General features: G+C 41.1%; 1 protein-coding gene across 1 annotated transcript; it reads right to left on the bottom strand.

Annotated features, from left to right (window-relative positions):
* Nucleotides 1-205: 205 nt before the first annotated feature.
* On the bottom strand, nucleotides 206-16,993 carry LOC128785715 (uncharacterized). Its single transcript, XM_053938533.1, has 4 exons — nucleotides 16,862-16,993; nucleotides 16,251-16,590; nucleotides 12,924-13,011; nucleotides 206-1,309 (listed from the first exon to the last, which is right to left on the bottom strand). Exons 1-4 carry the CDS (start codon nucleotides 16,991-16,993, stop codon nucleotides 1,150-1,152), a joined length of 720 nt encoding a protein of 239 aa, XP_053794508.1. The 3' UTR covers nucleotides 206-1,149.
* Between the last annotated feature and the right edge of the window lie 424 nt (nucleotides 16,994-17,417).

Raw genomic sequence — 17,417 nt, 5'->3', positions numbered from 1 at the left:
GAAAATAATGGTCCATATAAAACCAGATAAATAATAAAAGCAATAAAAGGGGTATACATTTGTCTTGGTTTGGAAAGACAGGTGTCTGCTCAGGAAGGCAGGAGCCTCCCCTGAAATGGAAAAAAAAAATGTAGACCCCCTCCCTCCAAATTGTTATAAATTTGAAATTAAGGGGGGCTCTCAGGCAAAAATAGGGGAGCAGGAATAACAGTTCTTTATTAAGGAAGAAAATAAAAACATAAAATAAACAATGCAGATAAACAATACAGTGAACCAAAACAACACTGACAGAGTCAGAATACAACCTGACACCGTTGGTCAGGTTGTTGGCAGCAGTCCAATTGGGAACTATGGCTGCAGTCCTCCTGGAGTGTGATTCTGGAGGTTCCACCTCCTGGAGTCCTCCTGGAGGTGTGATTCTGTTGGAGTAGTGATCCTGTAGAAAAGGGTGTAGTCTTCCTGCAGTGGAAGAGGCAGCTGTTCCTCTGGGAAATCCAGTGCAGAAAAAGCCGTGCTGGTGTTCCAGAAACTCAATATTATATCCAGGTAGAAATGCTTGGCTCCTCCCTCTGGGCAGAGCACCTCACAATGGGATGCTGCAACTTTTATCAGTCATGCAGTGAAATTCAATAGGCCATTAACAGCAGATGTCTCCCCAGGAGGGAGGATTGGTTTGTGGAAGAGATAAAGAAAACTGTCGAATTAAGAGAAGGTAACTGCCACACCTCTAACAGATGGCAATTGAATACATCTTGCCTTGCAATCTAGGACAGCATTACATTGTGATAATAACATTTGTGAAATGATTTTTGTGTATACAAACTCCAAAATAAACCCACATTGCCAAAATGTGCATTTAGGAAATGTTGGAAATTTCAAACTAAGAACATGGAGATTTCAAACAAGTCAGTCTGGGTACAAAAAACAGATTGTAATACTTCATGTATCATAATGCTCTGTCCAGATCTGTCAGCTCTTCTAGGAAGGTAGCATCCCAGACTAAGATGGTTTGAGGCTTCTCTTTTTGCAGAATGCTTCCTGATTCACATGAAGAATGTGAATTGAGAACCACAATAGAAATATCTTCCATTAGACTAGGGGTAAATTGTAACCTTACACACTAGCTGGAAATACAAGAGCTCCAGTCCCTTAAGCATCTTTCTGGCCCTTCACTGGACTCTCCTCAATATGTCCATGTGTCTCTTGTACAGGTGAGCCCAGAACAGGACAATATACTCCAGGCTGTGGCCTCGCCAGTGCTGAGTAGATGGGAAGCAACACCTCCCTCAAACTGCTGGCAATACCTGGTCTAACAGAGCACAAGATACCATTAGTCTTCTTTGTGTTAGGTTTTTTGTTGTTGTTGTTGGTGGTGGTGGTTTTTTTTTTTTTGCCAAGCTGCTTTCCAGCTGGGCAGCCCCAAGCATATAGTGGTGCATGGGGTTGTTCTTCCCCAGGCTGAAGGGCTTTGCTCTTCCCTTTGTTGAAGTTCTGGCATTTCTTATATTTATTATTGTGATAGCCCTAGATCCTTATTTTTTTTTCATATATCTTTTTCTGTTTCGGAATTGTTTTATTCTGTGAAAACTGAGTAAAAACTGAACTAAAGCCTGAAACTTTCCAGCTTGCTAGGCAGTAGACTAGCCTCCTTCATAGAAATTTGGATAGTTTCTCTGTGTAACATAGGATACTTGACTCAGGATACACAGTTTTCTTTTTAAATGCGATTTTGTCATGCTTACCCTCACTGGATATTTTATCCCTAAAACTGGCAGGTATACAGCTGTCATGATATTGACCCATTGTTGGATATATGGACAGCCAATAAACTCTTTTGATAAATGAAGTTTGGGGAGTTTTCCCCATTTATATTTTTTAATATGCAAGATATCTTCTTCTATTGATAAAAATCATGTTTTCCACTTTCACTGAAAGACTTAAAGACAGTAACAATGGAAAATAATGCTTTTCTCTATTTATTCATATATTTATATAAAATAAAGTCATGACCTTAATTTGAAATAACCTTGCAATGGAAGTTGAGGTTAAAAGTGTGAAATTAACTTTACAACTTAGTAGCAGTGTGCTTGGGCCAGGATTCCAGCTGGAGCAAATGATAACTATTGACTAGTATTGAAATAAAGAAAGATGTGAAGTTTTATCTTGGAGTGTTATGGTATGTTTTGTTTTGCCATTTACCTGTAATATGAGTATTTTAAAAGTTCATTTTACAAGGGGATGTAATTGTTAACAATGGTAGCTGTTAAAAGGTTAGTTCTTGTAGACTCATGTATCTTGTAGACATTATTAAAAATAGCACTTACCAGGAAGCCCTGATCCTTGCAATAACATTTAATAGCACTTAGGCTTTCTTATTAGTCTAAGAATTCTGAATAGATACAGAGGGTGTCAAAGCAGTCTTTTGCTGTAGTCAGTATTCCTGCAAAAAAAAATTTACAGACCTTCCAAACTCTTCTTTAGATGAGATGTCATAGCTGGACAGCTATCTGTTTATTTGCTACAAAAAATAAAAGCATACAGAGAGGGAGGATGTTCTTGGAATTCCCCTGTGATGATTTTTCCTTTCTTTGTAAGCTAGGATATTCTTTTTGACATTGCATAAAACTATGATTCAGGCTAGCTTTCCATAACTTTTCCAGAAATCTGTAATTCATATATTTGGGCAATTATTGCTGTTTAAATTCAGTCCTTGGAATTCAGTCCTTGCAGATCCTTCAGTGCTCTGCATCCTGTTCCTTAATTTCCAGACAAATTAATAGCTCCTGATTAATAGCTCCTGTAATCAACAGCAAATTCACAGTGGTCTGTGAAAACTTTCTTTTTTTGGTTTTTTTTTTGGTTTTTTTTGGGTTTTTTTTGTTCGTTTGTTTTTACCTGAACACTTGAAACAAATATGTTACTTTCTTCCTTCCTCTAGAACCATTTCTTTCTCTTTCCAGGGGCATAAAGAGGGGATATATTAATAATACTTTTTTATTATAAAAAAATAAAATTCAAGCTGTTAAATTTTTTTTCAAAAAATTTAGGTTTAGCTGGGATCTTATCCTGTAAATTTCCCATCCTTCTTAAGAGAAAGGTTTTCTTGTTTTCAATTTCTTAGTCTACATATCAAATAAGCTGTCTGCTTCTCACAGATTTTTGTTTGATCTTTTTCTGGTTCATCTTCCCAGCAGGGATAGCATTTCCTCTTATTTTCTTTTCACGTGAACTGTTTTAAGGCTTGCCTTGTAGCATGCAAACAAAATATAAATGAACAGGCATATAGCACAGTCATATTAAAAAGTGACGCAACTAACCCTATGGGCAGCCAATGGAAGAGAGTTCTCCTGTTCACACTGTCTGCACTTTGTTTAGTTCTTGTAATTACTAGATGTATTGCTTGAGCAAAACAAATTTAATATTAACACATGCTTCAAACTGTTAACCTCAAAACTAAAGCAGTGTCCTGGGAAAAAAACTATCAAGTTTATGAGTAAAAGAAATGTATGTTTGGCTTCTAAGATCAGCTGCACTGGAATAATTTTTGCTGGAAGTAATCTCATGCAATCAGGTAGTTCATCCTTATGCTCACAGCATGTTTAATTAAATCAGAACGTTCAAGTATCATGTCTAGACTTGAACTTTGCTAGGGCTTGAAATCCCATGTGGTCTCTAGGCAATCTGTAAGAGTATTGAACCATTCTCTTTTGTTTCCTCATATCTAGTCAGAATTTCCTATGTTCCAACTTGTGTCCATTACTTCTTCTCCAAATGGAACATGCTGAATATGCTTACAAATATTTGTTCTAATTAGATTTTAAGATGATTGCTGTGGCTACTTCTCGCTTACCATAGTGGGATTGATATGGCACCTACAGACACAAATTCTTAAATGAATTAATATTCCTTGACTGACTTTCAATTTTCTACAGATGCAGAACATGGTAATAAAAAACATAAAACAGAAGTAAAGATATAAATAAACATTCCTAGTATGTTCTAATGCAATTGCCTGTGCATGACAACTGCTGCCAAAGGCAGTCTTAAAATTTCTCTCCTTCTCACTACAAAATCATATAAGAATCTTATTTAATAAATTGCAGAAAATGTTCCAAAGGAATTGTCCTGATGAGACACAATTTATGCAGAATATGACACAGTCATATTTTAAAAAATATTTTAAGAAGTTCCTTTATAACTCTGACATTGGAAAATTCTCTATGCTATCACACAATATAATGAAAGATATTGGATTCAATTTTCTCCTTAAATCAAAGGAGGTGTCATTGCAAAATCAAAAGTGCTGTGTTTCTTCTACACAAACCTGAACACCTGTTTGCAATAGGTTAGCAAGAATAACGTTGCATTTTCCTTTTCCTGTTCCTGTTAGTCAGCTGAAAAAATCTCAGAAATGGACTATACCAAAGCAGAGAAACAACTGGCCACCTTAATGAAGGACATTTGACAAGTAGAAAGCTTTGCTGATATGGTAAAGCGATGTGATAAGCTACTTTTCCTTTTTAAAATCAGATTTTTTAAAGGGGCATAACTTCTAAGCCTACATTTCTACCCAGCTGAACTATATTACTCATTCAAAACACTATACAAAATATAAACCCTCTTATCTCTCTTAATTTTATGCATAAATGATATTAAAACTAAAGTGGAAAAATAAAGACAGCATGTCTGAATTTAGTTTCAAAAATTTCATATACTCACATCAGTACTTTGTTAAAAAAAAAAAAAAAAAAAAACTCACTACCAAAGTTCAACAAACCACACATAACAGATTCTAACTGTGGAGATTTCCAGTGTTGAGCCTGAGTGAGTGCCTTCACCCTAATAATATTAGAAAATGGAATTAAAAAAAATATTCAGAGTGATTAGTCAAGGTAATATCTAGGATCTTAGAAAAGCCCACCATGCAGGTGTCTTTCACAGCTAGAAGGAGTCTGCAATCTAGAAGTGGTCCTGGAATTAATGCAGTAAAGAAACACTTCCATGGGAGCCCTAAAGGGGTGTTAGAAACTTTGTTTCATTTTATATATGAAAATAATTATTGACAATGGTTTGTATGGGAAATACATGGGAAAGAAATTTTTAAAAACTTGTGATTTGGTGAAAGACAAGATACTTAACATCAGTATAAATTCATCCATGGACTTGCACAACACAAAGTAGAATATAAGCAGCATATGAAAGGCGTGAAAAGTACAGCCCACTGTGTGAACAGTATACCAGTAAGTATTCCCAGAGGCAATCACACTGACCTGATTATATACTTGCAGCTGTAATCTTTCTCTGCTTCATCTGTGTAGTTCCTTGTTTATTTTTCTAAGCTTTTGTAATCCTATCTCCTTTCAAATTTTCCCACTGATTCTTGATATTTTTGCCAACAGTTAGTCAAGGTTTATAAAAACAAAAATAGGAAAGTGGTAATGCATATGCAAAAAACTTCTAATATTATTTCTTTTATATAGTAACTAAATCTATTCTGATTCTGAAAATGAAACATAAACTTTAAAGGATTTAGAGATTTTAGAGGAGCTAAGATTTTAGTTAGAGATAAGCCTTACTAGAGTTAATTAAAATAAATGACTAGGCCTTGATGAAGTTAAGAGTTAGTAGTTAACTAATAATTGGTTGCTTGTCAACACAATGTTTAGTTAGCTGGGTTTATAATGGAGAATATAGAAACTGACAAATAGCTTTTAGGAACATAAGACAATTGTGGGCCTCCTCTGTTCTGAAACCAATTGAAGACAGGGAATGGGAGTTCTACCAAGGTTCATTTGTCATATTTGCATTGAAAAGGTAGAAAGGTCAGAATGAGGAAGACTTCATTTACTTCCTCATTTTGGGACCCCTCCCCATGAAAGGGACCACCGACCCATTTCAAGGAACAAACTATGCATGCTTAATAGCTTTCGAAATGATTAGCATCCGAAGTGAGGAATGGGATGTACCAAAATGATGAATATGTATTTGTATTTTGGATAGTCAATTATTGTGTGGATAAAAGGACTCTGTAATCATTTGAAAGGTGTGGTGTGTATTTGGGGGCTATCCCGCACGCGGCCCAGCGTCGCAATAAACATACACTTTCTAACTTTAAAACTGTTAGAGAGTTTTCATCCGTCACAGTTGGATATTGGTGCTAGATCAATATCCATACTTCTTTAATAAATCAAAAATACACAAACTGTCAGAGGACTGAAATCGATAAAACATCCTGTCCCACAAGAACTTTACCCTGTGATTAATTTCCTGATGTAGTAATCAGTTTTCATTCAATTACTGTGTGGTTCCTACAAAAACAACACAGTAGATAGGACATCAGGGTGCCTCCTTAATTGCCATGGGAAGACACAGCAATCTAAGTTGTTTAGCTTACAAACAAAATAGTGTTTTCTCCAAAAGATGATGTGCATACTGAAGTGTTGTATTGTGTTTTTATGTTTTGTTCTGTAATGGTTTATCCCCATATCCCCCATTTTCCCCAGTGGTTTTACCCTAAGCTGCCCCCCTCCTTATATGTCAAATCCCCTCCTCCTCCTCCCTTAGTGTCAATCAGCAAAAATCTGCCTAATCATTCCCTTATCCTGTCCCTGATGCATTGTCCATCATTCGACTCCCCATCCCACCTATCCAGAACCTTCCACAAAGGGTATTGAGTGATTGGGCGAGGGCCAGGGGTCCTGCCTCCCTGCCTTCCCCATTGTGAATTGTACCTATTTGTCACCCCCACCTTCCACTTCCCCGGGTTCCCCAATTGGTTGGTGGGTGATCCCTTCCCCCTGCTGACACCCCCCCCCCCACTTTACAACATGTTGCGCAGCCCTGATCGGGGCTCTTCATTGGCTGTTTCCCTGAGGTGTGGAGCTCCCAGGAGCTCTGCAATAAACCTGGGATTATAACCCCAGCAGAGAGCCTGCCTCTTTTCTTCACGGGACATCGTTGCATCTCCTCCGTCCCAGGGCGGGTGACCATCCTAGCCGCTCCCCGAACCTCCTGGAGGAACAGGGGAGTGTCCCCTGCAGCTGACCATGTCAGCTGGTCAGACAAGCCAAAGCAGGCTTCTGGTGGGCATGGCGGCACTCAAGCATTGAGTTTAATGGCAAAATACAAAGTGAGAGATTGGGTTTGCTTGGGATTAGCTTGTACAATAACATCAAGAACACAAATACTGTCACAAAACTTGTAGACCAGAGACTTCTACTTCATATAATAAGACTACATGAGACCTTCTGACAAGGCAAAGGAAAATTTGGAGGTGTTTTCACATGGTGCCATAGAATCAAAGAATAGTATGAGTTGGAAAGGATCTTTAGAGTCCAAGGCCCTGAAATGGTAGGGATACCTACCACTATACAAGGTTGCCCAGTCCAGTCTGACCTCAAATGTCCAGGGATGGAACATCTACCACCTCTCTGGGGAACCTATTCAAGTTTTCACAACTGTCATTAAAAAAATTGCTTGCTCTTACCTACTTTGAAACAACCCTCTTTTACTTTAAAATCATAACCATTTTCCTATCACAATATTACCCTTGTCCTAATCATACTAAAATCTCTTTCCTGATCTCTTTTATAACCTGCTTTATGTATTCATGCAAGAAGTTTGTTAAATAGGTTTATCAGGACAGGGAAAGTTAAGCCTTCTCTTTCCAAAATGCCCTAACATGACACCTTCCCTTTTGACTTCACTGGTCCTTCCCTCCTTTTATTGTGGGTTTTTTTGTTGTTGTTGTTTGTTTGTTTGTTTGTTTGTTTTTTAAGGGAGGGAGAAAGAATGAATTAATTACCAAAGACACATACTGAGATCTGTTCAGAGAGACATCAATAATTACTTTTTTCTTGATTCATAGTTAAATTGCCCTATGAACTGTTTTAAATTACCTCTGTGGAAGCTCCTTGGCTTCTTTAACAGAATATGCCAGCACTTGAAAAATATTACTTGCAGAATTTGTTTTTCATATTTCTGTGACAATCAAAATTATACTCAATTATAAATAAGAACCTCAATTTACACTGATAAGAAACACTCAGAATGTCCCATTGTGTTATTTCACACCCAAAACAAACAGGAAAGTACAGAGTGCACACAGAATCTTACTATGAACCTAAAATTACTTGCAGATTTACAGAAACACCATCATAGTGATAATGAAGCGTCATGATTTGGAATGGCAGGAAATTCAGGGAAGTGATGCAAAGCTTTTTTGTGTAACTGACAGTCTGTTGAACCACTGAGAAGCTGGACATGCCTCTGTGGAACACACATGTTAAAGAACAAAAAATCCAGGAACTCACTCTTTCCTTTCCAGTCAGCGAGGAGGCGGTGGGCCCCAGCCCCGGCCCCCCTATCTCGGCCAGGCCAGGCCGGGCGGTCCTTCCGCGGGCCGGGCCCCCCTCCTCGGGCCGCCCAACGCCTCCTCCCCCCCCTCCCCCACCCCCCCAATAATTGGCTCTGGTGTGGCCGGGCCGGGCCCCAGCAGCTGCCAGGCAGGAAGGCGCGGGGGGCTCCAGAGCCCTGGCCGGAGCAGGGCTGGCCGCGGCTATGAAGATTTTGCCGTCAGGCCCCCTCCCCCGAGCACGGCTGAGACCAGAGACCCCTGCAGCCCGTGCAGAAAAGACCAACCATGAGGCCGATCCTGACACAGTCCAGCTGCAGCTCCCCGCCACAAGTTACCGGCGGGTCGGGTAGACCTCAGGCGTGATGTTAACCCTTTCAGTGTTTCAATCCTCCCTCGAGTGAGAGAAAGAAGCAAGATGCAAGCATATAAAGGAACAGCATGAAGACATCAAGGTCAGTGAGGAAGGAGTTAAGTCCCAGATGGGAAGGAGGAGGAGATGCCTTGTTTTTGGAGCTGAAATCCTCTTGTAAGCTATGGAGAAAGGATTCTTTTTCCTTATAACACATGAAACTATGGGGAGATGAAAGTGTTCAAATTTATATCTAGCAAAGGCCTCCATGCTGTGATAAGCAGATGTTGAAATAGCTGTGATCCCATGAGAAGTTTGAACAGAGAAAGTGAGTAGTCTTGTGCTTCCCGGAGAAGAAGATTTCTGTTCTCAGGGATGAAGATTATTTTAGAGATAGATAATGAGAACTTTTGCCTTTGAACAGCTCATCTTTAAAACAATACCTCATAAAGTGGCATTGCCTATCGACAAGCTGTGGGAAAGCTTGTGGAAATGGGAAGGATTTCATGATGGCAGGGTTCCCCATGCGGCTGTTACTTGTGACAAAATTTAGAGCCACGAGAGAACTGTTTTTTCCTCTTGTGGAGGAGTCTCCATAACCTTAACAAGAGGGACTTGTCTCCCTCTGTGAACTGAAAAAAGAGTATTTCAGAGGTGGTAAACTGACTGGAAATCTTAGGTTTGGTTTCTTTACATTGTCAGTGGGAAGGAAAAGGTTGTGGGGGGAGAAGTGTTCTGAAGGGTTTGTTTGGATTCTTACTACTTTTTTTCTTTCCATTTAGTTACTTTTAATGAAATTTTCTTTATATCCTTTTAAAGTTTTGAGCTTGCTTTGCCTTTCTCCTAATCCTGTCTCACAGTAGGAAGTGAGTGTATTGGTGATTGGCCAGCACTGAACTTGCCGTATTCTTTGGTGCATTGGCCGGGAAAATCTCAAAATTGGGAAATCTGAAGTTGGTGAAGCAAAACCACTATATGAACATAACCATAAAGATGTTTTTTTTAAACACTTCTCTGTCGAGTGTTTCATATATAAAAACCAGAAGGAAGATAGATACAGGCCACAGACCTTTGTTGATAATTTTGTAGCAATATAGCAGAACAAAGATCATTGGTTAAGAAAATAAGAATAAAAAAAGAAGATATCCAGATTTATAAAATAAGTAAGAAGAAATACCAGAATCCTCAGCTTGTAGTAATACACCACACTTGTAGTAATACAGCACACTTCAGATTAGTACTGAGTAATTGATATCTTTTACTCATTTATGTGTAAACAGTTGGATAATCAACATTTTGCTGTTAAAAACCCCAAACAAAATTAAGTCCAGCAAACCAACAGGGCTTTTAAAAGCAGCTACTGATTTTGGGCACAGTTATTTAAGCACAACTACCTGATTTTCAGAAAGCAGATATCTTCTGCAGGAAAAAGGAGACAAGGGGAGGAAAAGATAAGCAATCTTAATACACCTGTGTGAATTTCCAAACGTTAAAGTGTAAAAATTCTTTGTTATTTTCTATGTTAAGGAGAGTTTCCTGGAATTTATATTTTTCTGAAAGTTTGCTGAAGGAAACAATCAAATTTAGTTTTGGATGGTATGTTACACAGAACTAGAAGTTCTCAGGAGAGAAATGTTCAGATTCTGTGGGTCCATACTAATACAAATCTTTTTACGAGACTACACTTAAATGGTAATGAACAAGAAGTAACTAATTTAATAGTATAGCTTTCAACCTACAATGTTAGGTACTTTGCTCTACACCTGGAAAATATCAATCTCTTACCCACAGGACAACCTTAGACTAGGAATAAAGTGGTCATGAGATGTGAACTTAAGGACCACTTTGATCATGTTTGCTAAGTAAAACATGATATATGCAAACATTGCAATACTGCTGTATTCCAATCCAAAGGGATAGGAATATTATTCATTCCTGATATCCATGTAGCTAACAATACTCTTAATTAACAAAGCTTAGAGAATCTGGAAAACATATAAAGTAGTGTATGTACATACATAAATACTACTTTCATTTACCAATCTGTGCTCTACAAAGCAGAGGATACTCTGCTTTCCTGAAATTTTTGTCTCACTCAGATCAATATTCAACAGCTGATGTCAGAGAAAAGATTTGTCTGAAAAGTATGTCAGTAGAAAGGATTGTCATCTCAATACACTTAATTTTAACAGCTAAGCATGTTGAAATAATATCTTTGAAACACAGCAATTCTACAGATGATATCACACTATTAATTCCTAGTGTTCAATTGTAATAGTGATTTTCTGTCTAGTGATACAATTGTACCTTAAATGGTATCAAGCTGGGAATGCTGGAAGAGTTCCCTTTGTTAATGATAACTTTTAAAAACAAATAAATAAACCAAATTAACTTAAGTCAGCCAGTGATTGCAGATGAGAACCATTTGCAGAATCATACATAGGATCAAGATACATAATTTAGTCCATGACTATAGTGAAATGTTTCGATGTGGAGTAACTGTGACTGAGTCTCGTGGCAGCAAAAGTTCCTAGAAAAATTATTGCTACAGAAGGAAAACCAGCTTAGACATCTGCAAGAAGCCATCCTTTTTCTTATTAATGTAATTCTGTATCCTCAAAAAAGTTTCAAAAAGTTACAGGCCCAAATACCTACTGAATAGCAACTGAGTACCTAACTGCCATATGCTGTGGATCCTAAAAAAAAAAAAAAAAAAGGAAAAAAACATTTGGAAACATTAATTTAGCCCCTTCCGCCACTTGTGCTCAAGTCTTCTGAATCCCAGACACTTGAATGTGCATATGCCTCCTCACTTCCTCCTTCCTCCTCATCCCTGGAGGGACTGATGCCTTAAATTTTAGCTTTCATATTTTCCAGATTCTGTACTTCATTAGTATATAACTCTGAACTTCATGTTAAGTGTTAGGAAGTTCTCTTCACAGTTTAGTTAGAGCAACAGCCCAAGAACTAAGGGTGCCATTGCAGCTTCAGGCCCAAAAACTATAAACAACAGCAAATGGAGGAGAGCAATCTGGGAGGATGGGACTTCATAACCTGAAGCTGTAACTGGACAATTAACCCCAATATGTAAACTTATAAAAGTGTGGAAAATGTGTGACCCGTCATCCATCTTGTGTGTAGCCATGGCTGGGCTTTTGTACTGCCAAAGGTGTATACTTTCAAGGCCTTTTTAATAAATACCTACTTTATTACTTTAACACTGTCTAGCCTCTGTTCTAGGCAGCCTCTCAAAGCATCAGGACTGCAAGTCAAGTTGGCCTAGACTGAAGAAGGCCAAACAAAATTGGTCCTGAATGTCTGAATAGTGTTTCTCCTCCAAAAGCAGTCAGTACAATTTTTATATTTAGTACCGTAGATTGATAAAAGTAACTCAGGGAATTCTTGGTCACGCACTCAGTTCCTTCAGACTCCAGAAGGGAGCATTAAAACTCAGTGCCATATTGCTTTATTTTCATGTTGGTTGTGCATTGCTAAACTTTTTTAATGGTCCAAATAAACATTTCTTCCTGATTGTCTCACTAAAATCCCAACAGTATGTATCTGGGATGCCCTATGTTTTCAGAAACCTGTCATAAATTAAAAACAGAGATAATTTGTGTGAAATTTAATGCAGTTCATCTCTGCCTACCCTTCTTCAGGTAAAGTGTGAAACTTGGTTGCCACAACAAGAAAATGGTCTTCTGATCAAATCAATGTTTATCTGTCCAGTGCTAGAAAGTGAAGGCACACTTTTAGAGGCAGAATTCTAAACCTAGTGAGAACCATGGAAAAAAAAGCCTTACAGAAGTACCAAGTATAACCAATAGCATTTTAGATAACAACTAATAACATTTTAGATAATACTTATTATTAATTACACTGCAAATATTCCATGTAGTTTTTTCAATTGAAAAAACTACATGGACTATTTAATACACAATTTAATGTATTTAATTAATACACATAATGCATATTTTCTGTTTCAGAGGAGTCAGTTGTGCTGTATTTAATCTCATAGCTGCTTTATTAATTTATATAAAAATGCAGGGAGTAAGTAGCTGTTCCCTAAGGAAAAAAAAATAGAATTCTTGTCTTCACCATTAAGACCTCTAAGTGGCTTTGATGCCTATGAACTTTTAATTTTTTTCTGCAAGGAACAAACAATATTTTAAAGACTGTTTTCAAAACCACCATTATAAAACATACACAAAAACTCACATTCTGTAAATCATTGTTGTTTCTGTTATATGAAGTCTGGAAGAAGGAAAATCCGTTGATCTTGATGCATTACACAGCAGTTTATATCCTGGAGGGGAAAAAAATATAGTGATCTTTTATATATGTGCAATGGTGGTAGATATTCTCAGGCTGAATTTTCAGGAACCTGTTTTTTTAAAAAAAATGTGATGTCATTCTCTTTGACCCCCTGCCATTCCTCCCTTGAGCAGAAAAAAAGTTTTAATATTTGTGATATTAATCATATTGGAAAAACAACTGGTAGAAAAGAATGTGCAATACCAAGCCAAAACTAAATTTATAAAGGAGCAAATGTGGAAGGGCTGATAAAAAGATTTCTTCAGTCAATTTTCAAAAGACTTCAGGGAAATAATTTGAATCAAGGAGTAGATTTCCATTCTTGTGACAGTTTTTTAATCTTTAAATATAGCTCTCCGTTTAACAACGTCACAAACTAAGCAATATTTTAGTGCAAAATATTTAGCTAAAATGCTGATGAAAATCCTGGCTTTTTCCACTCATTCAAAAGAGAGGGAATCCTAAGATGGGGATTATCAAAAACAAAGGAAAAAAATTGGTAAGTAAAAGGTACTCTATAATCTACAGTACTCTATCATCTTAGCAAAGTGTTAGCAGTCTAGTGTGAAGTCTAAATAGTTTATAAATTTTGTGAACTCTGATCTTATAAAGTGATTCAGAAACTAAGACTTCTTTATTTTACTTCCAAGGCTTGCAATATATATTGACAAATATCAAAGCATATATTCTTCTAATGTATGCTAAGACACATTTTGAGGAGTAACTGATGATATCTTTTGTGAATATAAATTCTAAAGCCCATCAGTACTTTTCGATTTTGTTTCCTTTTCATGGAGGAGGAATACTGGAGCGAACCACCATGGGGTGGGGGAAACACAGGGGGTGCACGGGGGTACACAGAACTCCACTAGCTAACATAGATCAGAACCCCTAATCTAAACCCAAACCCGGGCTGCAACATCTCCCTGTTTTTCAAAATATAAAAAAGAAGAACGGCTGTTTGATGTTTTTCGCTGCTCATCTGGTTGCTGCTACACTCAGCTTCTGCTCTTGGTGTTTTCTTCTGCTACTGCAATGGCTGCCTTTTGCAGATAGAGAGGGCCTGCTGCGATGATGCTGGGGGTGCTTCTTCCCTGGGTGTTTGGGGATAGGGGAACTGGGACAACTTTATTACAAACATGTGGACTGGGGACACACATGGACTGGGGTAGCTGGAAGGGTTTTTCCTGTGGCTTTGGGGAAAAAACATTTTTTAAAGAGATGTAGCTTTTTTTTTCTTCTTGCATCACCTGCGGTTTGATGCAACCCCCCAGTTGGTGGGGTCATCTGCTGCACCCACAGGCATTCTGATGTTGCAACTCACCACCTGCACAACTTGATAAATCACAGCTCCCCTTGAGGTGCTATGACCTGCCTTATCTTTACACGACGCAGATTCTCATTCTTTTTTCAGTTTTTTGGGGAAATTGGGTCTCCCTTCCCCCCGCCCCCACTGTCCCTGGGGGTGCCCTCCCCAAAAATGGACATTGGATAACAAAATGTCCCTTCCGATCACAGTGGAAGCATAGGCGTTTTGATGGAGGCTGCCTCGGAACAACGTTCTTTGAAGGCACAGCATCCAAGGCAACCACGTGGTTTCTGGGCTTTTCAGGGATCTCGAGCTGTGTGTCAGCGTTCATGGCTGTTGTTTCTGGGACAAACTTCTCCTGGACCTCTGATCCCTCTACATGCCTCTCAGCTGCCACCTTGACCTGATCCGTGGAATCTGCAAAAAGAAACCTGCTCCTGCCCCCCACCTCCCCCTGCTTCCCTCCCTCCCGGGTCTCCGGGAACCATGGGAACGCAGTGGCAGGGGCTCTCATTCCCCCCGTTCTCTTCCCTCCCTCCTGGGTCTACGGGAGCCATGGGAATGTGGAGGCAGGGGCTCCCTTCCCCCCCTCCCTTTTCCTTCCGCCCTGGATCCCCAGGGCCCATGGGAACTTGGAGGTAGGGGTTCCTGTGCCCCCCCCCCTTCCCCCCCACCTGGATCTCCAGGGCCCATGGGAAGATGAAGGTAGGGGTCCCCGCTCCTCCCCTCTTCCCTCCCGCCCGGGTCTCCGGGACCCATGGGAAGATGGGGACAGGGTGCGGGGAACAGGATGGGGGCTGCCTCCTCCTGAGACAGTGGGACGGAGACAGCAGAGCTCTCCCTGGAGGGAGAGGGTGGGGTCGATGATGCAACTGGGAGAACATGTAAAGGACTGGAGGGAACGCCCACACAAGAAGGAACAATGGGTGGAGGGGTAACCTGATCTCCCAAGGGGGCGGTGCCCACGCCCATGGGGAGGCCAGAGGGGGTTGGGTCAAAGGCAGGGACACCAAGAACAAAGGAGAGAAAGGGATTATGGGAAGAAGAAGCCCCTCCACATGGCTGTTCTCCATCTTGGGAAGACAAAGACACCGACCACGTGGCCGCAGCTCCCTCAGGGGAACAAAGGAAAGGATTCAAAGAAACAGAGCAGCGTGGGGTAGCACCAGAACTGGGATTTCTAACTGGGAAAAGGGGATTGGGAAAGGGGTTTGGGGTCAGTTCCTCAGCGAAGTAGCTAATTTCGCTAAGGCGGGGGCGCCGGAGGGGCTTGGGGGAGCCAGGAGCATGGTCCACGTTTGTGGAGCTACCCTGCGCCTTAGAACAACAGAGTACTCCCCCCTGCCCACCCTGGTTAGGGGAAGAATAGGTAGGAGAAGAAGGTGGGGAAACGGGTTCAGGGGAAACAACAGTTTTGCCCGATGGCTCTTTCCCTTCCCTGCTCGCTTTCCGTGTGGACTCCGCTTTTATAAACTCTGAAATCAGCAAATGGAGGGTGGTAAAGCAACCTTTCACGGAGGGATCCCTGCGTTCAATGCCCTCTGCTAATTTTGTTTCCACCCGTGCCCAGAACTCCTTTTTTCGAGCATCCTCCGCGATTATGTGTGGGAAGGAAAAACACAGCCATCGTACAAACTTTTTAACAGAACTTTTGGGGTAGGGGCCCTTCACCAAGAGAATATCTTTAACTTGGGTATAGAATTCCTTCTGGTGGGTAGTTAGCATGGTCCCCATGCTACTTCTACCCACACCACCTCGCCCCTGCTGCAGAAAAAGAAAAAAAAAAAAAAAAAAGCACGAGAGACCCCAGCGGCCGCTGCTCACGCTGCGCGCTATGTGTTCCATACCCTTGGAAACACAGCAAAGCCCACCCACGTGAAGGGGAGTATTAGCCGGGGGTCCCCCTGCTGCTAAATACTCACCAAACAAAGCTGCTACCAAGGTTCTCGCTCCTGGGAAGTGTCTGTTCTTTGGCTCTCCGTGGCCGTGAAAAGTTGCGCTTCCAATCCCATGCAGGGAAAGCACTGCATGCTTCCCTGTGGGTGGCGGAGACTTCACTGACTTACTTCGGGAAGTTTGCGGTCCCGTTTTCAGTCCGGCGCAAAACACTGTCCTGGCGCGGACCGCGGCTCTCTCAGCTCGGCAGCGACACTCACTGATCAGTGGCGCGGCCCCGCGGCAGCAACGGCGGCTCTCCGCAAGGTTCCCAGGTGCTTCACGGTGATTTTCCGCCTGCTCTGGTGGCTCTGCTGGCCGTGGCCCCTACGTTGGATGCCACTAGCGACAATGCATTATTTTTCTCGGCCCCAGTCAGCTCCCGAGTTTCCGGCTTGGGCTCCTCTGCTTCTCGACGGGGCCGGTGCTTGTCACGATTCCCAGGCACTTCTGGTGCCGCACACTGGGGCGGGCTGGCTGCGCTTTGCCGTCAGCGTGAGGGGGCGAAATAAAGAGGCGAAGGAATTATCCAAATTCGTCCACGTGGTGGCTGGAAGGCTTTAATGGCCGCAGGAGCTGTAATGGAGAAGCTGCAGACCGCTCCCAACTCCACGTGGACAAAAATGGCCCCAAATTCCGGGAGGCGCGGGGTTTTATCGAGGGCGGGACAAGGGGAGCAGGAGCCCCCCCACCCAATGGGAACAGGTGCCGTGGCAATGACGTGGACCATGGTGCCCAACGGGGATGCGACGGGGCGGACCCCAGGCTCCGAGGCAAACGGTGTCGCAGGATTGGAGTGACAGACACCGAATTCTCCGGACAGGACCAGGAGTGGTTACAGGAGTGACGGAGGGAAGCTCCAATAGTAGGCAGCATGGAGCGAACCACCGTGGGGAGGGGGAAACACGAGGGGTGCACAGGGGTACACAGAACTCGGCTAGCTAACATAGATCACAACCCCTAATCTAAACCCAAACCTGGGATGCAACACTTAATCAAGGACAGTCTCTTCTAAATTTTTTTTCAGAAGCCCTCAAAAACACCTATGCTATGAATCAAACTTCAGACAAAATAAATATCATCACAGAGTTGAAAAAAGTAATTTTATTCCATAGATGATAATTATTTTTCTTAATGTAGTCAGGAAAAAAGTC

This window comes from Vidua chalybeata, chromosome 1, assembly GCF_026979565.1.
Source record: "Vidua chalybeata isolate OUT-0048 chromosome 1, bVidCha1 merged haplotype, whole genome shotgun sequence".
In the NCBI taxonomy this organism is placed as follows: Eukaryota; Metazoa; Chordata; class Aves; order Passeriformes; family Viduidae; genus Vidua; species Vidua chalybeata.
This window is presented reverse-complemented; position numbering and strand designations above follow the sequence as displayed.